At 39.3% G+C, this 25,002-nt stretch overlaps 1 protein-coding gene across 1 annotated transcript in view; it reads right to left on the reverse strand.

The window, feature by feature from the left end:
• Positions 1-5,961: 5,961 nt before the first annotated feature.
• The window catches only part of trabd2a (TraB domain containing 2A), a gene marked incomplete at both ends in the record, with an annotated part of 47,170 nt that continues 28,129 nt past the window's right edge, over positions 5,962-25,002 (reverse strand). Inside the window, 2 exons of the mRNA XM_079235380.1 lie at positions 5,962-6,232; positions 8,966-9,056. Coding sequence (XP_079091506.1) covers positions 5,962-6,232; positions 8,966-9,056 — 362 coding nt within the window. The remainder of the gene's footprint in view (positions 6,233-8,965; positions 9,057-25,002) is intronic.

The raw sequence follows: 25,002 nt of genomic DNA on the forward strand, positions 1-25,002 counted from the left end.
CAGACAGAGAAAAAGCTCAGTTATATCTTAGGAAGAACTATGTGAATTGAATCACTTCTCATACCTCATATCTCACTTATACCCAAATACCTTGTGTCTTAACATTACTCGTGCACATCAGTTATACACAGGCAGACCTCTATGACCTCCTCTAGCACCCGGCCACTTTAAGCCAAAGCACAAACTAACAACTCAATTAGCTTTCTTTTCCTGTTGATATAACAAATCAATTAACTCTCATTTCCTGTACATCTAAAGAGTCTTTCCCCCCCCTGTTTGTTTTCTGCAGGATGGACATGCGGTGGAAAAGCAGCTGCCTTGATTGTGACGGACCACATGCACACATCAAACATCTCTTAATAGCAGCCTTATCACAGCACATTAACCTCACATAAACATGGCATGAACCTTGGGTCAGGGCAGGAGGGCAGCGTGTGTGCTTACTCACCCACACATTTGTTCCGGACAGCCAGAACACACCATCAGCGTAATGCTGCTGTGATGTCAGATTACTGATTTGTATCAATAATTAGTAATGTGTCTTAAAGTACCTCGAGACATATTACATTGTATTGCATTTAATAGCTCATAATGTACACATATAAGGGCATTTAGAGAGATACCTGATGCATAGTGTACATGTAGTGAATTTCCTAGTACGACTTTTCTTACATGTTCAAAGTCTGTGACAAATGGAGGTAAAACACTTTAATAAAAAGAAGCTCTGTAGCATTGAGGGGAAATGCAGAGCAATGCCTTTCACACTGCACTAAGTCATTTGATTCATTGTTAATATGAACATATTGATAAAACAGCTCTGAACCTCTTTATGATGGCAATATGTTCTTTGGCAATGTCCAGTGGTAGATAAAAAAAAATGGAGGGTAAAAACATCTGGAGGGCAGGTTCCGGCCGACTTCCCAATGATTTGCTTTGCAGCCAAGCATGAGAAATAAAATCTGATTTTAATGTCGATAAATATTTTATTGTTGTCATAGTAATACTACTACAATCATCTCATGCCACAAGTGAAATGTGAAAGACCTAGAACACTATGCTGGATGGGCTCTATCTGTGTAGACAGCTTTAAATATTTAAAACTGAATTATAATTATTATTACTATCATATGCATTTGAAATCATACTTGAAAACATTTGAAATAATACATTTAGACATCATGACTGCAAAAAATTTGAAAAGAAAACCAACATTAAGAATGTTCGATATGACCTACAGTATAACTACAGTTAAATAAATTAAACAAATGATCTCTATGTGAGAAAAAACACATGTGAATCCTTTCAACAGATGCATACAGCAAAGCAAGTGATAACACTGATACATAAAGCACAATACGATCATATGACTCTTCCAAAAATGTCATGCACACTTGACATGGGCTGTGGTGGTTAGTTCCTGATATTGTTTTCAAAAATATACTGCATATCTATTTATATATTTATATAAACAACAACAAAACTTTTGATGATTTTCTTTTTTTTTTATAATTCTAAAATACATCTATAATATTTAGAAACAATATGTACAATTAACCCCCACAATAGGCTTTAATGCAACACATTCTTCTAAAAAATGGAAGAATAATTTAAGGTCCAAGGAGAAACTCTTCTGTTTGTAAGGCCAGGGGGGTTTAAGAGCTGCTAGACTTTGCTTGTCTCTCTCTCTCTCTCACACACACACACACACACACACACACACACACACACACACACACACACACACACACACACACACACACACACACACACACACACACACGCACATTCAGACGAAGGACATATGGTTCCAGTTGTACTTATTGAAGGTAATTGATATTCAGCAACAGTTTGGGTGATGTTCTCATGTTCATTCACTGAACAGTCAAGAACTTTTATTCTCAGAGGTTTGAATGTTGAATATTTAGAGTCTATTGTAACAATAAGGGAACTGACATGCTGTGTAATGTCAGAGAGATGTCTGATAACACTTTCCTGCTGCGTGTACCCACCTCTGAAGTATGTATGTGTGTGTGTGTGTGTGTGTGTGTGTGTGTGTGTGTGTGTGTGTGTGTGTGTGTGTGTGTTTTGTGTCTCTGTGTGTGTAAATTAACTGGAACCTTATGAAACATTTATGTTTCAAGAGTCCTAACGTTTTATGAACGTACATGTCCATGAAGGCCTCAATTTGTAAGAGACATGCTCTATTGACATTACTTACCATTCAACACAAAGTTTATCTAACCCAACATCCAGGGAGTGTATTGTTACCATACAGCCATAGCTGATTTCACATCCTTTCTCCATGCTGTTTTTCGTCTCCGAGACTCACCACACTCCTTTCCAGCTTCCTCTAGGTATTATGATGCACGCTCAGATCTCACTTTACATGAGCTGATACAGGAAACCGCCACATGTGAGAGTTCAACCTCTTGAAAGGCTGGCTGCTTTTAGAGTCCCAACTAATGCTCTACTCAAGAAACACAGTCCATGCCTGCGGGATCACTGTCAGCAATGTGCAGAGGAAGACCAGTGAAGATGAGGTCGAGGAGGTCCATGCTGAAGATATGTGATGGTGGTGGCTGTGGACTCGGTCAGGTGGTTGCATTGTGATGTAACCGTTGATGATACGAACCAGCGGGGGAGGAGGAGACTGGACCATAGTGCTGCGCAGAGAAGAAAAGATAGGACAGACAAATTAGATTTTAAAGGTCTATCTTAAAAAAAAAGTTTGAGAAGGACTGCAATGCACTAATCAGGGTTCAGCAACATGTATCAACAGTTATGGGGTTGTGTGCTTATGTTGCCAAGCTGCTGTCAGTCAAATCTGATCAAATCCCCCTGAAGTACGTAGATTAGGTTCTCACTCCCAACTAGTCAAATAGCAGCTGGGTCAGTTCCCCCTCATTGTCTGATAGTGTATATTGACATGTTGTCCCTGACAGGTCCAGAAGTAACACTAGAGGGTCACCGAGAGCGTCACAGTTTGAAGCTTAGGGCCAACGACCAACAATGATGAGTTGGGAGCGAGAATGTGTTGCTCAAAAACCTCCCCATATTCTGGAATTACAGCAGTATGGGTAAGACCTTATTATTTCCAGACTAATTTCCATATTTATACAAAATGTTTACACTGCTTAGCCACTTTACTGTTCTTTGGGATTGGAACGCAAATCATAATAATCTGCAGAAGAACAGGACTCTCTACATCCCCATATCGTCCACAATTACAGAGAACGTTTGCAGACTGCAGGAAAAAAAAACCAATGGAAATATTAATGATGGTGACGACTACAAAGGAACAATTCTGAACAAAGGAATCCACAGCACAGAACAATAATTTAAAAAAAAATCCTAGGAGTGCAACTCATTGATCAGCATATGGTTATAAACCAACAGCCAATCAGCCTACATGCTTCTCTCTCTTTCTCTTTCTATTTTTCTCCCAATATTATATATCCTGTCTGTCTGTCTGTCTCTATCTGTCTTTTTTTAAACAAGTCTGGCAATTAAATCATTTCTGATCTGCTGTTTGATGCAGGAACTGCCGAGCTCGTGTGGTTTGGACTGGGACGAAGCCAGGCCAAACAAACACCCAGGTTCCTGAAGTCGGAATCTCCTCAAACCAGTGGGCTGCAACAGCAGTTTGGCAAGAAAAGTGTGTCTATCACCATTGCAAAAAAAGGAAATGAATTACATCTCAGCTGACTACTATGAGACTACGTTTAGAGGGATTGTTGTGTACAAATGAGTTTTCGTTTGGATGGCCGACTGCAATCTCTTTGGCTGAAGAAGGGACACAATTGGAAACGTTTGGAGAGTTAAGCACAAGTGAAATTAAGATGTACCAAAAACACTCTTTTTGTTACTTTTTTAGTTCATATATATCCCTAACAAATGAACCACAACTGATTGCATTACTCACAGATACTTTACTATACTTAAGATGCATTGATTGGTGCAGCTTTAGGCTTTAGTTATTTAATACATTTTAGTATGGACGATTATTTCAGACCAAACAGCAGGCAGAACTCTTAACTGGCATCTGTTTAGCAAGATATATTTATTTAAAAGTGTCTATAAATTATTATAGCAGCTATTTAAAAGAGCAAACATAATTTATTTTAAAGTTATGAAGTTGGTTTATTTAGGTTTGGGTGCAATGAGAGGTGTCATGCATCAAACTCTACAGAGAACTGTGCGCTGTAGTTTTTCGGACTTCCCTTTCTCGTTCAGCCACCTTTTCAGACATTCAAATATACAAAGACGTGCACCGTGTACACGAACATATGTACACAAACAGTCTGTTTCCTTCCCGTTGAAAACACAGGGGCTCTCAGAAAGAGAGAAAACATTTCTGCAGACATAATGTACACAAACGTTCACAAACCCCCTCTGTTCCCGTGAAGAACAGACTCTACATGGTTGGACACTTCTTTCTGTCGAGAATTTGGAATTTTGTATATTGTACATGGAAAAATACACACGGATACGGAGGTGAAATATATCTCGCTGCTAAAGAGCAGTCCTGTACAGGTCCAGTTTTGCAAAACTTACCCACCAGTAAGCCGCAATTATTGATATTACAATTGTGAAGTCACTGGAAGAATTATAGCCTTACCAGGTAACAGTTTACATTACAGACATCAGACTTTATTTTCTCTTTTTCCTCATTCATCTTGTTACTTTCACATGTTCCGCCCACACCCAGTGCAGGACCCACAGTACACTGTTCCTATGCAACTTGTTATCTGCTACAAAGGAGTCAGATCTGCTCACATGCTTAGAAACATGCTCACACCAATGGATCATTTACATTCTCCTAATCACCTAACCTGCATGTTTTTGGACTGTTGAAGTAAACTGTAGCAACCAAAGGAAAATGTATTATGAATTTGCAGCTTTGTATTATGAAAGGAAGAGGAAGAGTCGGGAAAAGTAGCATGAACGTGTAGAGACATTTTAGAAATATGAAGCATAGATTATAAATATTGAACTGAAATGGCCTGGTTAATGGTAGCCGATGGCTCCCACAGGAGCAGAGTTTGTGTTCCTGCATGAACAGTTCCCATCTGCATAATGTAAATACTAGCCATAGAAAACAAGCGCTATGTTCCACACAAATTAGGAGTCTGGGAGGGTTGACTTAAGCATGCAAACACATGCTCATTCAGGAGTCAAATAAAAGAAAAATAAATACTAACAAGATTATATTTGATTTTGCACCTTTATACTATGTTCATACTACTAGCAAAACATGTCATGTTTCCTCCCACAGTCCAAAATGTGCAAGTCAGGTGAACTGGAATCTCTTAATTGCCCCGAGGTGTGAATGAAAACCTTTTTTGCTTCCTGCCCACATGCACAATTATATTCATGACAACATAACATTTTGCCCTGACAACAAACTTAAATAACTTTCAGACCACACCTTGTGCAGAGGTCTCCTTTTTGTCTGAAAGGTGAGCTTGTTTTGTTGTCCGGTTAGATCCCTGCCTGGAGCTAATGTGAGAACAAAACCGGATACTTAGCAGGAATTCCCAGGCTGCTATTTTTCCATCGAAGACACTTATACCATCTAGGAACCAGTCTGGACTCATAAGGCAATGCATGGAGTGTGTGTGTGTGTGTGTATATGGGGTGATATGTGTGCAGATTGCATGAAGAGTATGGTGATGTGATATGGTGGCTGTTTGAGCCTGCGGCATCACACCAGGAAGTGTCAGTTCTATTCTATAGACAGGTGGAAAGGCTGCATTACACATTTCCAATTCCCCCTCCCTCCTCTCACATCCTCTCTGTCTTTCTTCTCTGAGCTTTTACCATATTACTCTTTTCTTGTCTATTGTCCACACCTGTGACCCTTCATCTCACTGTTCCTACATTTCTCCTCATCCCTTTTTCACAGCAAAGGAAGAGCAGTCATTGATGACAGATGTGTATCAGAATCCCCCCATGTCCCTCTTACCTCTCCTCAATGCGAACCCAGAGGTCATTAAAATGCCGGTGCCGCTGTTTTTTCTGCTTGTTCCTCCTCTTTTTCTTCAGCATTTTTCTCTCCGCTTTCTCCAGCAGCTCCAGGCTGTCCGGTGGCAGAAGCATGTGGGGTAACAGATCGTCCTCCATGGGATGCCCCTCATCGTCCTCTCTGTGAGGGAGCTCATGGAGGAAAGGCTCTAGAAGAGGGGGGTCATCATAGTTGTCTTCTGACTCTGATGAGTCAGGTCTGGATCTCCTAGTGGGTGCAAATCACAGGACCATAAGATACTTTTGAAAGAATTTAGTCGCAGAATGTGCCGTTTACGCTTAACGGTTAAATATGACCTTTAATGTCAGCATATGTGGGATGTGACCTATCTGTCCCACATAATATTATCAATATTTCTGGATTAAAAGTATATGATGGGTAGAAATTCTTTTTTGTTTTGTTTTTCTTCAATAGAACTGGGACTTGCAGATGCTTTGTAGGTTCAGCAAAGACTAGATTGTTGTTGCAAACTATGCTTGATCAAGGTGAGTCTCAGGAATGCTTGTTTTCCTCCTTCCTTGTTTTTTTCTGTGCATGCCCCTGTCAGTTGGGTGGATGGTAAATCGAAGTTTGCACAATCCCAATATGGGCTGAATTCATGTAATACAAAATTGAGTTTGGTTTGGAGAGACCAACTAAGCCACTTCAGGTGGACTCCAACTTCAAATCCCAAAATCTTTACTGCGTGCGAGTATTGGATCCTGAAGAAATGGATAAATGGTGGAGAAATTAATTGTGCGGCAGGAGTGGTTTCTATGGACAGACTCATTCATTCACACACACACACACACACACACACACACACACACACACACACACACACACACACACACACACACACACACACACACACACACACACACCCTCACACAGAGTACACAGATCTGCAAGGAGATAGCCACCCGCGGAGTGTGTTATGGTAGACTGCACTACACGCTTCACAGCAGGAGGTATGAGCTCTTAGTTTGGCCTTTTCAACACCTCATTGGTGTCTGGTGGAGTTTGTCAGATTTATCTGCGTTACAATCTACATAGTGAGAAAAATAGACAGCTCCTGTGAATAAGGGGCATCAGTGAGCATATATTTTTTTCCCTCCCACTCAAAAATCTAAGTATGAGATCTCTGCACCTATCCAACCACCACACTGCACTCCTTGACTCCACATACTCAGTTACTTCTACAGGACTGCATCCCCGACTACCTTTTTCAAAAAACCTTTGTTCATGATAATTGTTTGAGATCTGCGGTTTCATATTCAGATATATTTTTGACAATATCCGCTCACACCAAATATTTAGAAAATGTTTATAGTTATTTAATCTCCACAAAACACCTGTTAAGGGGAATGTCGTCCGCACGTTTTTGTGAAGGCACCTCCGGATTCTGGGGTTTTACTCTTGTGCAAATTTCCAGTGGGTGAATGTGTGCTCGTGATTGGAGGAATGTTACACATTGAGTCCAGTGTCGGGCTCTGCCCGTGCTCATATAACTAGGGTTACAATATTGTAACCTTTGTTTTGATGAATGATCGCGGTCAACCCTTATTGCTGTGACAACAACATTGTTTCATTGCCAGCCCATGTTTCACCAGTTGAATGCTTTTTATGTGAAGCAGTATGCATTTGGTATGCATTAGCAGTAACTTAATACAGCGCTGATACAGCCTTGGGACAGTGAACCGTAAACAATGCAACGTTTCTTGTGAATCCCTCACGTATTTGAGAACAATTTGATTCAAGTGCAGAAATGGCAGACTTCGCCTGTAACAATGGAAACTACTATATAGAGAGATAAATACTATCAAAAACAGGGTTTAAATCCATGAAATGTTCAAGACTATAACTTTAAAGCTCATTGAGTTAACAGCGTCCCAGTTTCAGACTAACAATGACACAATAGTTTAAACCAATGGGAACAACAAATAGAAAATTCCTGTTAAGCTTACACTTGGTATTGAAAGTTAATATAATAACAGTTAAGTTTATAATTATTGTGCTGGAAGTTTAAAGGCAATAAAGGTCGTTTGTATCTCATGTAAAAATAAATAGTGCTCTGAATCTCACTATTAATTTTCTTTCCTTTGATCATCAACTTCCACACCAAAATGAGCCCCTTATGTGATATGTGGTTAAATGCCAACTCTCCACTGTCAATAGTACAGGTAAAGTAATAAATTATGACGAGACAATGATAAAATACTTATGTTTAGGAACAGTTGGAGAAAGTGAGGATCCCTCAATGGATAACTACTAAGCGCAGTTTTTCCTTATTTGCAGACAACGCATTTCTCACAAGGGCCAAAGCAGAACTTGAACATCTGTTTCAGGTCTGCAAATGAACACAGACCAACTATGGAGTTGTGCTTACTGGGAAAATGATTTCCCATTTGAAATCCAGTGAAAAAGTTGAAAGGAATATATTCCTGTCAAGGCCATGAGACAGTGGTTGCCCTGTAAAATGTGGCATGGAAATGAAACCTTACACCCATTTAAGTGATAAAGTATGGGCCTTGGAGTTTTACAGACTCATGTTTTCTGAAGAAATCATCATGTGCAACAAATATGGTGAAACATAATATTTTCTGCCGAGTTCTCCATCCGTCATCTCTGTATTTCTCACTTTGTCTACTATTTTCTTTGTCAGTCTCTTCTGTCTCCTCTTGTAACTCAGACATTACTTCTGCTCTTTATGGAGGTTTTTCTTTTGAAAAATGTGCTGGAACAGAAATGGCACTGAGAAAACTACTCCTTTAACCCAATATTCTTTCATCATAAATCATTTTACATAATGTTGCTTTTTGTGTACAGTTTAAGGTTTGTCTCATGTTCGGATTTATACCTAAATCTGGTTTACCAGCAATTTACCCTTTCCTATCATTATTGGAACTAAGTTTTTTTTCGATTTATTCCCATTTAAAGGCATTTTAGCAGTGAATGTACCTGTTTACGGGCTTCCCAGCAGGGGTGTGCTTCACTTCGTATCCGTGGCGACGAAGCACATCAATGACTGTATTGTTGCCCAGAAAGTGACCTGCAACCAAAAAAAAAGAAAAATGATGACCTTCACTTCCGAATGCTAATGATTAGGTGCTGCAAGCAAATTGAAACATGACATTTACTACCCTTCTCACTGCTCATAGGGAAAGTCCTATGCATGATTGTAATACAGAGAAGGAGCAGGGAGGCATTTAGCCTGGCTTAGCATTAGCATCGTAACATATTGATTAGTGAGTTTTATAGTTGTCAATAAACATATTTTAGGACTTTAGATGTTGTTTCCCTGGCTTTTAGTCTTCATGCTAAGCTATGCTAACCACCTTCTGGCGTATTATCAATCTTCTTGTCTAAGTCATGTCAAAGAAGTAAATCAGTTATTTCCCAAAATGTTAAACTATTTCTTTGCTCTTGCATCCTTTCATACTTCTGCTGACTGCTAAACAATTAAGTGCTTGACTTTTCTTTGCATTCCATGTCCTACTTCTACACCTCCTGACGTACCCCCTTTCCATTTTTTTCCAGCTTTTTCCTCTGCTACTCTCGTTTCATAGACTATCCTTTGTTTCATTTCTCTTCACCTCTTTACCTCTCTTCCTCTGTTCTTGATAATTCTTCATCCGTCCTCATATCAGCCATTTTTCTCCATCTCTCCATTCTCCTACTTCTTTATCTCTAACTTCCCCTCTTCCTTTCTTTCTCGCTCCTGACCCTCTCAGCTACGAGAAGTGGGGGCATTGAGGCTTCAGGTTGCCATGTCAAGAGGTCTCCATTCTTCCCCTCGCTCTAACAAGAGGGAGCAGGGGCTCATTGTTTGGGCCTGCTCGGCCGTGGCACCACAGAGCTGTGTAAACAATGAGCCCCGGCACTTTAATCTGGCCCAAAGCCATCGATAGAGAGAGGTTGGCCTCGATTCACTATGGGTGCCATAATGCTGCCTCATCTCTAGAACTAATAAGTGTTGGCTAAAACTATGTCCCAGTGAGTAATAACCATGAAAGAGGATTGAGGGTGTAGTACTGAAAAGTGCAACATCAACATTTGATCAAATGTAATAACCTTTTTCTCTAACTAAGGTAAATGCAAATGATTTTTGTCTACTTAGCAACTCTGAGAGGAACAATGTCTCAAAAGAATAAAGTCTAAAAACGGACTGTTTTTTTTTTTACTTACGTTAACTTTGTATTTGGTCTGTTTCTGAAGTCATGTTTTACCTTTTTTTTAAAGTAAGGTTGCCTTTATCTAATTTGGACACCTCTAAATCATCTAAGAGCTCCTGCAGCAGCTACAATGCAAAAGAGACATGCATTTATTTTCTACTCTAAGCTGAAATCAGTATCAATACAGGTGGTCAGTTAAATGAATACCCAGCAGCTCTTAAACTCTCCATGGGACTTGGAAACCAGACAGAGAGACAGAGTTTCCCAGCCTGCCCACGTTTAGAAACAACTCAGTGTGATTTATGTGAGTTTACGTCAGAGGATTAAGGTGGGACAAATGGAGCTGTTCGGCACAATGTAGGGCCACAGAAGGGTGGGCGGAATTCAAAACTTCAAAGGGACACACACACATACAAATTCGTATACACACGCAAATTCTAATAGAAGGTAAACCATCAAAGCTGATGTGCCCCCAAAGGATTCAATGTGTTTTTGGGGACCGGGTTTGGAAAAAAGACCTCTACTATTATATGCTTGAGACAAGAGAATGTGATATTTAAATAACCCTGCCCCACAACACACAAAAACAACCAAACCAAACGGTTATAAGAAGTCTGATGAATTGACGTCTAAACTCCGAATCTTTTATGAGTTTAAAAATGAGAGAACCTATTTTGGGGAAAAGAAATATAGAAATTTGACAAACTAAAAGAATGATGGATGACTTTGAATGGAGGTAATTTGTTCTGTCCAGCAGTCCACCTTAACAAGAACATGTTTTATACTCAGGGGGGGAAAAGGCCAAACCTTCAGCCTGCCTGTGCGCCTATGTCATGGAATTACAAACAAAAATGAAATTCAGACACCTTTGATTAAAAATGATTGATGCCACGGAAAAAAGCCAGACTGTAGGAACAGAAAGTTATGTTTTAGAAGGTCTGCATTTTCCTGAAAATAGGCCTTGTGTATGATGTAGCCTTTGGCAACCGGCCTGAACTTTGGGGCCTAAATATGCCAGGTGAATTGTGACAACTACATCTCTCTTTTTTTCTCTCATATTGCCAATTATTGGTACCAAGTAATACATTAGTCTGTGTTTCTGTCAGAAAGAAATGTCATGCAGTCCTAGATGAATATGTTTCCTCCCCCCATAGAGGTGAATTCATTGTATTTCTTCAGAAAACAAGAAAAAACTATTTAAATAGCAATCTCTGTGCAGTCTAACACTCAACATACTTTGTGGTGAGAAAACACCTGCGCCTCGTTTGCCAAAGAAACATTTCTACAGCGACACAGCAAGCATCAATATTTGGGTTAGTGAAAACATGTTTAGATATTTTGGACAAAACTACCTCAATATTTATTTTTCTATTCTAATACTTCCACATTTGCTTCAAAACAAAACAACACATGATAACTGTAAAAATGATGACGCTGTGGAGCTAACTTGTAAATAACATTGCATTCTTCCATGCTGTGGTACACTTAGTTCTCCCACGCCAGTTTCACAGATGTTTTCATTGCATGGCTTTGTTCAAAATCAACATATAACAGTCTGGTTATTGGTTTTCACATGGAAAATCTTAATAAAAATGTTAATTTGTACTCCAGCTATAAACATTTGATGTTATTGCTGAGTATAACTTCCCATCAGTAGTAAATAGTAGCAGTCCGTTCAAGCTCCTACTAGAAACTAGAAACAGGCCGGCAGCCCATAGTTCAGGCCCAACCCCCTGTTTAAGAAGCACACTTCTGGAGTGACATCTGACATATATTTCCACAGATTATTTATTTAGGCCAATTTCATACATTTTAAAACTACGAAATGGGCCAAAAATATGTACATCAATGAACAATATGTAGACTGTATGTCTTTCCAGGAGTGGGGAGATGGCCGAGATAATGACCAGGGACAGACCTGAAAGCTCTCATTCACAGCTAACTCGCAACACGCAGCGGCATTTATATATATGGCACCACTGAGTGAGAGGCTCACAGATTAGCCCATGTCATGGTTATATAAATGTACAGAGTTGGTATGTGTTCTACTGAACTTTTCTATGAAGTGACAGCTTTTATAACTGTCTATAAGTGTCTACTATTTGAAGGAAACACAATTGCTGCCTAGATCCAGGAAGTTGGACTTTCTTATACCGCACAGAAGTTGTGGGAGGTGAAGGTTCTCTAGGACTGTAAGGCTGCGTGTACAAAGCACACAACTTTTACACCAGACAATGGGGTTCATGTCCTGTGCTCCATATTTATTAGCTTCAGGATTCTAAAACATATGGTTACTGTTGCGGAAATATTGTTTAAACTTAAAATAACCATAGAATCTTTGCAAAAAAATTATAATTCTGCAGATACTGAACTAAAACATCCTCCATCCTGCTCATATAACATATATATTGTTTGTGTGTTTTTCTGATGAAAAGCTGGACTAAAAACTGCATTTTGACGGGCAACCCTGTTGTACAATGACAATAACTCAACCTTGTAACCTTTGATACAAACATGTCCTGTTGTGCTGTTAAAAATCTAGCTTTACACAAAGAACACTTGCCAAAGCACAGTTGTTTATTAATGTACTTTTTGGAGACAGGATAGTTGAAATAAGTCTAATTCTTCTATATCCCATCTGGAATTGATAATGCTTGCTTTGTTTTCAGTGTTTTCTCAATGTATTTTAGCATAATGGGCTAATTTCACTTTATTCACAATATAAGTATTACATGTAAAATAAATGGGACTATAAGTGAGAAAATAGATCACTTGTGTTGTAAGTAAAGTGACGTGATCTCATTATCAGTGTACAGAAACGTTTCCTTCTAAGTAAGGGGAAGAGCAGATGAGAACCACAACAATATCTGTCCTTAAAAAGACATCCAGCCTCCACAATCAGCGGCTCAAATTATTAGAACATATGGTAAGTCTTAAATAGCGTTCTTTTTCGATATTTACATTACAACTTGTAACCAGGGCCCGAGCAGCAGTTCTCATAACATTACAGCATGTTGGATAAACAAACGCAACAGGCAGTACTGAGGCCATTCTAGCCCGCATGGCCATAGCTAGCATGTTTCCTGCTAGTGTGCGGGCCTCAGCAGCCTATTATCACGAGTACTAAGACCTGAATAAAGATGACAGTGAGGTGTCTGGTACTTTCTTTAGTCTATAGTATGCCATGGTTTAGTTGCCAATGGCATAAAGCCACACACATTTGGCTTGAATATGCCTTGCCACTGGCCAATTTTTTAGGCTTTCTATTCTTGTGTAGATATTTGACACTGCAGTAGTTGTAGGAACATACATTACACAGGCAGGAAGAGAGATGTTAAAAAAGAGTGAGTTAAGCTACTCAAACTATTATCAACTCTAAATAATAGACTGACGGTAGGATTTGACATTTCTAGGACATCGGATGTACTAACCAGCCAAAGATTTGACTGGAAAATCATTGTATTGGCTCAGCAAGTTGCTAACAGTTGAGTAAAGGCTACGGGTCATTAACAGTCAAGGAGACGAAGCCATCCATAAACGTGAAAGGCATTTCAAAGACAAGCAACAGACAAATTATTGGTTATCCACTGGCATAAAGATCCCACAGCCAACATCCTGTTTTACAAACAAGGCCAGAACTATATTAACGGTCATATCAAATGTCTGGAAGAAACTGGCTTTGCTTAGATAGCACTTCTTCTTATCCCTACTCATCATCATCAATCATACAGTTTTATGTCTTTGATGGACAGTCTGTTCCCACTTGTATTAAATATCAACCTCATCTATTAGCAGTCAAGTGCAAGTTTTAGACAAAAATACATTTGACAATATGTTCAAATACTGTCAAGCTGGTTGAGAGTAATTATGAGGTAGCATTATAATGTAATCTATCAGTCTTTACGTCATCATTCTTCAATCATTTGTGGTAAAATGCATTATATATTTGGTAGCATTCAGTTGAAATAAGCTCTAGTGTAAAAGTCATGGGCTCACCAAAGTCCTTTGGATTCATCCTATTGGGATGAATCCAAAGGACGTACATAAGAACGTACACAATGAATGTAGACAGTATATACAAGTATATACATGAACGTACACGTAAATATGAACGTACACAATTGCGATCCATTAAATAGTTGTTTCAATGTTTCAGTGTGGACATGGGACAGTATGGAAGTGGTGAATCCCCCGACACACCAAGATTGGCATCCAGAGAGCCACTTTGCTAAAATGTTAGATGGCGACAGGAATACAGGAATCCAGCAGAGAGGCAGTAAGTGCTTTATGTTAACATATCTTAACCACAATTAAATTACTGGATAGCAGCAGTTAATGTTGTATTTTCAATCTTTGATAATTTATGTAACATAGCCAACCTGTGGTGTTGAGACCTAAGAGCCTCTTAATGTTAATATAATATTCATCCTAGCAGGCACCAAGATTCTTTACCACTGGATGGGCCCTGGAAAAATAGTTTTGAAAAAATGATTGTTTTCGCCTGGTATCCATTTAGGATGATGTTACTTGCAACTATATGTTGTCATTTTGATCCAAACTCTGCAGTGTAAGTATATGCTTAGTGTAATAGCATGGGAGAGAAATGCAGTAGCCAAAACCAAGGTATGTTAGGTTTAGATGTGTCTGCATACAAGCCTGAAAAATCAGTTTGGGATCGCAAAATACTAAAATGATTGCAGTATCATGGGTTCAAACTGCTCCAAAACCTACAGCACATTCAATGTTGGTACTTCTGTGCATAAAAAAACAACATAGATTAATGATGCACGAGTGAAGTCCAGTTTTAGGTTGAAGCTACTGACTGAGCCAAACTAAACCTCCACATGTTGTTGTAGTGCTTCTGCTGCTCAGCCGTTAATGACCTGCTGTATGGGCCTTGTTTCTGAGCATGATGTCATCATTTCCTCGAGTCAAATGACAATTTTAAATCTACATGTTTGAGCACAACCTTAGAAAATACACTACGGTCATTTGCCGTATGTGTAAGGGGAGCTACGGTGATAGCATGGCTAAATAACGCATCTACAGTATCTATAGTTGTTAACATTCAGTTCTGGAAGATTTGGTTTATTTTTTGATAACTTCTCGTCATTCATTTTTGTCATTCATCTTTTACAATGTCTTTACCTAACATGCATGGTATATTTATTTTCAGCAAAAATTCAATTGTAAGTCTGAGTCTCATTTAGTTAATTTGATACTGTACAAGGCTGCCAGGGACCTCATACAAATCTTATATAAAACAGTTCAAGATTGTAAAACATATTTGTTTTAATATCCATGCACGGAAATACAGTAGCGATATTTAAGATATATAACAAATCATTTACATTTACATATTGTCAATTTGTTCCTCTTTTATTGAAAAGTATACATGTGCCATTCTGATTCACTGATTAATAATTAAGTTGTTAATTTCTCTGTGTATTTAGAGACTCTTTCTAAGGGTTAAAACATATTTTGGTGGTATTTATTCAAATGTGTTCAGGCATTCAAATATTTATTCAAATGTGTTCAGGCATATCCGTCTTTTTTTTTAAGTGACGATTTGTATGTTGTGTCTATTGAATCCTTTTTTGTTTCATTGGAGTGGGGCGTTTTCTGGTTGGCTCTGAATGAGCCTGCTCTGTTGGCCTCTTTGTGCATCGCCACGCAACCGATCCACAGAGCACCAGTTTGAGTTTTTATACTGAAAATTAGCTTCATATATATATATAAGGTGTGAACAGTAAAATGCATTGTACAATATGTTATGGCTTCCTGAGTGGAAGATAGCAGTGATTTGAGAAAGCTGTGATAAAACACAGATATGATATGGTTGTATGAATTTGAAAGACCCAAAACAGCAAACAGAGGGCACAAATACAGCTCTGCTTCATGAAATAAGCCTTTCTAAAGTCAAGCCAAAGAATGCTAACATCTCAACCACCACCAAAACATTTCTCTTTAAGCCATAGTGAGACGCATAGCTCAGAAACAGGCTGAATTCAATGAGTCAGTCCTTTATTGTCAAATTGATATGATCTCTATTTCATAAACAGTCACAGGCTGTTGAAATATTGAAAGAGATGGAGGGAAGAAGAAAAACAAGGCGATGCAAAAGCAACCTTGGGACTCAGACAAAAAAAGAAGAAAAGAAAAAACAGTTCAAGAAAGACAGAAGCAGAGACAAAAGGAATAAGTGCAGATGTCAATTGCTCAATTTAACATAGAAAGAAGAACAGGAATCAAAGGGAACATTCATCCAAAACAACACAGGAATGTTAAGCCGTCAGAAGCCAGTCTGTGATGTCTGAGGATAACAGCATCCTGTACGGCCTTCGGTTTAGGGCTTGAACACCTCTCTATCGAGACTGTGTAGACTGTATCTTGACACGGTGCCCATGTAAAGTCTGCTATACAAAACAGGAGTGGAGCCGGGGCTATTTGAAGTGATATCTTAGTTTGGCATGCAGGCTTCCAACCATTTCTGAAGCAAAACCATGGAGACCGGGTCTAGAAAATGTCTTGAAAGAAAATCTTTAAAGAGATACATAAAAAAGTTTAAAAATGTGAGCCAAGACTTCTAAATTCTGAAAGTCCTAAATCATAACACTTTAAGCATACAGTAGGTGTTACTGTAGCAGAGGAAATGGGGGTTGTTGCTCTCTTCACCTCCACCTCATCTGTACTTTTCACATATCAGGACACCTTGTTTATCTGGGCGAACGTATTATCTCAAAGTAGAATCATCTCAATGTTTCTGGAACTAATGTCACTGCCGCAGACAAATGTTGATGAGTGATGCTCTGTTAAAATGCATTGAAGTGAAATGTATTACGGGTAGTATTTGGGGGAAAAGATGGAAGAGGTGGTTTGTGTAGCTTAGAAAGAAATCGTCATGAGTAAAATTGCAAGCAAAATGTATAATTTGCCACACCTTTATGTTAACTTGTGGAAATTAAAAAAATGGATCATTACACATCACTGCCCACGTTTTAGTCACTTTGTCTTTTCTTTTACATGAATTATGTTTCGCCGTGTTTATCACCCGGGTAAAAAACGGCAAAATTGTCTGCACAAGTTCCCTTGAGATCGTGCTGAGCAACTTCAGCTTTGAATTTATGCTGAAAATAAATGAGAAACAGAGCATATAAGAGGCCTGTGGTGTGAGGTTGTTTTTTAAATAAACTCACATTCAAAATGTGTGGTGGCACACAGCACTCTGGAGCCGTGTTAGGGATTACATCTGTCAGACTGCAATAGTCTCTGCACTCTTCTCAGTTTGGCTCTTTCTGCCAATAAATTATGGCGCTTGAGCACACACCAGCTTATTCCCTGTGGTCAAATGAAACTGTGATCAAAGTCAGAAAATTCCGTAAAAGTGAGCAGTTTTTAACAAAGTAAACTGGAGCACTGCTAGTTATGAATGTCCCTTCCACTAAATGTCTCCTTTTTACCTCGAAATACTGTCTCATAGCATATCTGTACAATAGAAGCAAGTGAAAGGAGATGTTAAAAGCTGTTCAAGACGGGGGCCCCACCTGGCCTCAGGTGAGCTGACTTTTTTATGTCGACTCTAGAGTGCCGTATAAAAGCAACTTCGTTTGAGTGTAAAATCTCTATTTGCATAGTAATATAGGTGTAAAATAAATGTGGTGATGTAAAAAGCCCAATATTACACTGACTAGGAATATAAAGTTTGATAAAAGTAAAACTCTTCAAAATTGTTCTTAAGTACACAGTACTTAAATGTACTTTGCACCACCGATCAAATCCAATTCAGGAAAAGACCTTTGAGTGTTGGAATTATCTTCACATGGAGTACATTTTTTCAAGTACAAGTCGATTGTTTTTCAGCCTGCGCGAGTAAAGCATGGTAGAATGTTTAACCATTGGCTCGCAGAAACCCTTGATGGTAAATCTGAGGGATTGTGAGACAGTTAACAGGATAGGAAAGCAGAAAGACAAACAGTTACTGCACAAAATATAATTTATTTACGGATTATTTGTTTCTAATCTTTACATTTTTCTGATGAATTACTGTATAATTGTACATCGTTATGCTCAAATAAAATGATCTCAGTCTTTGGTTGAAATGGCCTCCACGCATAGACATTTGTGATAAGGGGCTGCAAGTAGAAAGCGTGGTTACAAGCCAAGAGAAAGCTGTGATCGACCACACTGACGGAATGAGACTTCACACACTGCTGGGTTGAAGGATGGATTGTGGGTTCAAAAGGACTAGATTGACATCAGTAAAACCATTAGTCTAAAACAGGACCATCAAGTTTTGAATTAATCCAAAGTGAATTCATGTTAGGAAACTGAGAATGGTTTGTACCAAGCAACACGACCAGCTGTGTTATATTTAAATCAATTGCATACTGTAATGCACTGGAGGTTTGATCACAATCTTTCAGCTCGTTCAACCAGCAAGACTTCTGAGACAGAACAGTGTTTCTTTTCCTCAAACGTGTTTTTGCTCGTCCGAACCTTCCAAAATGTATTCCTTCAGTTTGCATATTGCGGCCTCCACTTAAAACACATGATCCCGGCCCGCCTCGCCTCCTGCTGCGAGTCTCTGCTCAGCCTTTCATAAATATCCAGTCCAGAAAGAGGATACCAATGAGAAGTCGTATGCAGGGTCACTTTTTAAAAAGCATTCCACATTGTAGTTTTTCTCAGATGTTTTTCTCACAGAGCTTCTATCTAAAACACGTGGCTGAGGAGGCAATGTGTGCCTAGTCGATTTGAGTAATCTGCCAGAGATCTTGTCGATGTCAAATGAGGCCTGCAGATCCTCTGTGATCGAGGTCTAGATTACAACTAAGAGCAGATTCAAGGAATCAATGCTCTGTTTTTGGTTGTGTTATCTTAACCGGTCTTTCCCTAAGTCACTGTTTAAGTCTTTTTTTCTTCCATTTAGTTACTATGTCAGAAAGATGTGTCTCTCTTTGTCAATTACAAAACCCTCCTCCGTTCATCCCATTTCCTCCCGAATCATCCTATCCTCTGTCCCTAGTTAACTAGCTCGAAAAAGAACAGTGAGCTTAGTTGTCCAATAACGTTCCTGCCTCCCTACAAATACGTCATAATGAAACATGGCCAACTTTTAAATTGGTACAAACTACATCATTTGAAACAGCCTCAACATAAATGGAAAATCGTATTTCTTTAATTACACTCTCTCATTTGCTCCAGACCGTTAGTGTTGTAGAAATAAGTTATAAAAGCTACGACAGTAATTTCAACATGAGCTAATCAAAACTGAGCCTGTTATGTTGACTACAGCTGGTTTTATTGCTATTGACGCATCAGAGAGTGGCATCACACAAATACACAAAGATGTATTTTTCTTTAATTTGCGTAATACCTTTTAGGGCTGAAGACCAATGAAACTATAAAAACTACACTGTGAAAGATATATGGAAAAGGAAATTGACTGAATGACCGATCATTAGAGTCAAATATTGAATTTCAGGAGTCTTATAAGATATAAAAGTGATATATATATATGGAAAATTAGCTTCATATACAGTATATATATATATATATATATATATATATATATATATATATATATATATACATATATATATATATATATATATGAAGCTAATTTTCAGTATAAAAACTCAAACTGGTGCTCTGTGGATCGGTTGCGTGGCGATGCACAAAGAGGCCAACAGAGCAGGCTCATTCAGAGCCAACCAGAAAACGCCCCACTCCAATGAAACAAAAAAGGATTCAATAACTCCAGTGAGAGAGAGAGAGAGATAATGGAAGCCACGAAACACAAGTCATGTTTTCCTCTGTCTCTTCATATCTTCGTCCCCTCTGGGCAGTGTGTTGCTCTCCTTTATGTTTTACCTCGATAATGAAAAGGGACAGCTCCTGCATCACAATTCCCACTCAGAATCATCAATAAATGCACTGCTGCTTGCTAGTTACATATGTCATTTTCCTTACCCTTTTCCTTTCATATAGAAGTGCGGTATTTGTGGTCCAAATTATATTTTAGCCCCTGGGCAGGCACGTTAAGAGCCAGTTCCAGGTGCATGAGGAAAAACTGCTGGGTTTGAATGGGGTCAGGGGTGAGGAGTTCAACTCTTTCAATAAATCAAAACAAGCTGTTGTGACAAGCTTCCCCTGCGATGACTGGGAGAGAAGTGTGGGCTGTATGAAATATGTCTTTCAAGTGCAGAGTTTGAGGCCTTTGACCCGATGAGTGCAACAAAATGTATATGTTTAGGTGCCTTTCACTCTGCAGCTTAACAGCCAGTTAGTTTTTCAGAGCGGCTGACAGCTTTATCCTCCAATTTAAGAACAGACAGAGATGTATCACACGATACATTGCAGATGCTCCTGACATGTTAACGTCCCACTGGTAAAATGTGTTTCATGGCTGTATGGGTTGTATTTAGGATCGTAAATATGCCAGATAATATTTCACTTCTGAAGAGGAAGAAGATCAAAAGGAATCTCCATGCAGACGGACTAGAAAACAGTGACACATGGTCCGTGAACCGGTGTTTCACATCCCATAAAAGAAACGTCTTGACTTTCTCAATGTTGCGAATAGATGCATTTTAAGGCAGTAAAAGCAAAAGATGAAGAGTTGTACTGTCACTGATAAGACATTAATACGAGTAAATTAATGTAATATCAAGATATAGATCGGAATATGGATGAAATATCTATTTATTGACTTACAGGAGAGATTCCTAGGAAACGATGGATACGTGTAATCCATTGTTGAACATGTTTGGTTTGCATTAGCAGTAACTTAACTCGATACGACCGTGGGAGAGCTGAGATAGAGTTACTAGTTTGCATTAAAGGCATTCCACTGGCAAAACACTGAGTATTTGATCGAATATTGACTGACTTCTTTACCTCAAGGCTTATTTGGTTTCACTGTAAACAGGAACACCAGTTGCTCCTTTTATTGTATTTCTGACAACGGGGTTGCTTCAAGGTGTGTTTTCTGCCCCCAGAATTCAAGGATCATTCGTATTCAACCCTGCTTTCTGCTACCACCCGTAACCACAGATGTCGTCAAATCAACTAGCATTGAAATATTGAGGATTATCCAGGCAGCACACTCTGGTTTTAATAAAGTTATGTGAAACACAGGAAAAAAAGTACTCAACACAGGCGGAAACCTTTGGTTCCGAAGAGTGAAAGCAATGCCGAAGTGTCCTAACGCATTCTCTCTACTGGCATTCTCTCTACTGGTTGCAAAAAGAAGTCTGATTGAATAGAAGTCAATGAGAAAATGACCCTACTTCTTATTGATTTATCGCCTCAGTAAACATGGTACACATATGTTTCTCAATTGATAGTTTCAAGTTTTCTTTAATTAATATAACATGATGTTAATTTCCTTTAGGGCCGGCTTACTATGATTGACAGGTCACTGCCGCTACCAGAGCCATATAAGGCATCTCTGCGTCACTCCTCCGTAGTCCAAATATGGTAACTTCCTTGGGCGGGGCAAGCAATCAGCCTGCTTCAAATTGCCCAAGGGAGAGCAGCATCCAGTGCAAGCTCTTGAGGAATACGGGAAATTTTTATAAGCCGACGCTCCTGAGAGCTTTTTCACCCAAATGACGCATATAATTTAGCATTGATAGGGAATGCAATAAAACAAAACAAATACTCTGAGTTGTTTGTCATTGCGTTACAAAATCACCCATTTGAGCATTTTCTGTTCAAATAGCCCTATTTGCAGAATATTATTTGTCAGTGCCTTTAAAAATGGTAAAAAGGAACACAGAAAAAAATCACGACTGTTTGGCTGTTAGGATGTTTGTCTCTATTCCAGTAAAATAAATAGTTCTACAAGATGTAATATTAAAAACTGCCATCCTGAAAAAAAAGTTACAGCATGAAGGTGTCATGCACATTTAAATCCAGGATTTAATCCAGGTTTGGCCCGGACGTTTCGCCCCTGCCTGCTCACTTCCCTACAGAGTGTGTGGTAGGTCTGGTCTGGATTTTAATGGTGCTGTATGACATGTGTGTACTCATGTCAGCGACTGCCCCAAACAGTTGTAAACTGGCTGTTTATGAGGGCGAGGTGCTGTGAAAAAAGCACCACGATTCTGACTTTCACACCATCTGGGGTAGAAAAAAAGCAACAGAGGGCAGCAACCGCAGTGATGTAGTGCTCAGTGGGAAAACACACTGGAGGGATTTGGGGTAAGTTATGTGTAAGATTTGGGAATCGGAATGTCCAGTCAATCGGCTATAACTCTGAAAATATTATGTGCGCAAAGGGTAGTTAACGCATGGTTTATATACAAATAATGCATTTGATAGACTTCTATTTAATGCTTTAAAAAAATCCCTAAATTCTCTTACGACTGCTTGCTAAATTCATTTAAATTATCTAATTTCAAGACTGTCTGACAGCATAATGTGCTGTATATTCTGCACCAGTCTTTGGAAGATATAAGATGTTTATACTGAGGGCTGTGCTCCATATGTTTTATGGCTGCACCATTCAGTCCAATGAAAACATTCTAGATGTCTTGTGCATAATTTTAGACACATTTCCAACATATAAGTCATATTTGTGATCTTTGGAAACTTTTTTTAAAAGGTCTGTGGGTTTGAACCGTTTGGCTGCACTGCGTGCCACCCGGGCATGGGTCACCAGTGATGACAGTATGATTAAAATGTAAAAACTGATCTTAATATATATTATTATTTGCAGATAACATATAGGATCAGATGCTAGAGGTGACGCTTAAAAAATACCACCTTTAACACTCGTTATGTCATTTTGTTTTCTCACTATTATACATATACATGTAAATTTGGTTCAGTCCGTACACGGAGCTGACTCTTAAACTGCAGTCGAGTATTAAGTGACTATTTCCCTGCTCCCGTACCGACAGCTACCCACACACTGACAAGTCAAGGTGCTCTCTGTGAGTTATGAGTTCATGTCAACCTCTGTCATGAGCCGCAGCTCTATTTATTATCGTCTACCCACCACACTAAACAGCTCACTAACCGAGGAGTATTCACTTTAGCGCTGCCCTACCAACCTAAATAGCAAAAGATCCAAAGGTGAACCGTAATTGTCTGTGAAAAGAGTCAAACATGTCAAAGTACAGTAACCACCAGAGCCTGTAAACCACACTGGCAATTACACCGCCGCAAATATTTAAATTTGTGGTTTGGGAGCGGAGTTTGAGGGGAATCATGATGTGCTAAGCAGCTTGGGGTTGAGTAACACTGATGCATTCAAGTTCAGCCTGAAGGGGGGGGGAGCAAGAATTAGTACGAGCCGACAGAAATGAAGCCCTCAGCCATCAGCGATATGTAAACACATCGTTTTATTAAAGTCAAGAGTGCCAGGGTATGGCAGAGATTATAAAGGGAACGTGGGTTGAGATTGTATACATGGATTGGGTTACTGTACCTATAGAGCACAGCAATAACCGCTTCCATATGCCTGTCTGAACATATGGCGCTTTTTAAACATCATCATTTACATTGAGCGATGGCCGTGGTATTTCAGACAAACAGATGGGGTGGGGAAAGGACAAATTTCCAGGAGGTATTTACTTAAAGTACAGTAAAGTATAGCGAGGCTTTACAATACCCTAAAGTCAGAGCAGGGTAAAAGTGTCCAGCGGTTTAATTATACATCGGAAAACTGGAAGAAACCTTCATTTCTGCCCCTATGGATACAACTAGAGCGCTTTACTTTAAGTTACTCCTCCAGAAATACTGCGGGCCTGCTGAGATTCAAACCCTTCCTGACAGAGTGTAAGAACTGGCAAGTCTCATCTGTCAAAAATACTACTTCTGCCAGCAGGCAGGTTTTTGTTGCTGAACAAAAACAAGCACCACCAAAAGCTTGCCAAATTCCAAAACTGCTGTCAGAGCCTTTTTGTTCAACGATTGTTGTATATGTATGTCAGTAAAGGTCGAGGCAACGGTTCTGTTCCCCTACTGACACCTTTTTAGTTTAAAGCTAGCACAGAGGCTGAGGGCTATTCAGGGAAAACTGGGATAATGAACTTTGTCTTAGATGCTATGTTTCTTATTCCATAAATCTCACAACGCCCACATAATAGTAAATACACTTCTGGGTGGGCGTGCGCTACATAAACACAGCATTGTTGCAAGCAGCTCTTATCATCTTTCAAGGCTGTCTCACTTTCTCTCTGTGCCTGTCTCACTGTTCTTTGAAATAAAGCTCAAAATGCAGTCTGCAAAAATGCAGACGGACGCACTAAAAATGAGAGTGAGTGCACGGTGGGTGACGAAGAAAAACAGCAAGTGTGCAGCGAGAGAGGCGAGAGAGACATAGGTGTGTGTGTGTGTGTGTGTGTGTGTGTGTGTGTGTGTGTGTGTGTGTGTGTGTGTGTGTGTGTTCCTCTGGGCTGACCAGTGACCACTTCTGTGTGTTTGACTGAAGCCTCTCTGACCACGACTCTGACCAGACCGCTGCAAAAACAACGTTTCTCCAACAGCGAGCGCTGGGATTAATCTGTATATCTGTGTTTTAGAAGTGATATGAAGTTATGTAAAGGAGCACTGCCTACTAGTTATAGGATTTGGCTGACTAGTTGAATACTTCATTTTAAAATGACAATCTCTCAAAATAGTTTCTCACAAACAAACTGCATCTTTTATTGTGTTATTTCTCATCTAGTGTGGTTTGGCGTGAACGTGGTTCCAGACAAAAGGAAATTGTACAGAGGGCCGTATCTTTTTTTTTTTGTCTTGTGATGACTTGAGACTTGGTCCACAAAGTGCACTAAGAAACAAGACAGTGGGAGAATGAGTGCATGTGTG

This window comes from Taurulus bubalis (assembly GCF_910589615.1).
Source record: "Taurulus bubalis genome assembly, chromosome: 19".
NCBI lineage: Eukaryota > Metazoa > Chordata > Actinopteri > Perciformes > Cottidae > Taurulus > Taurulus bubalis.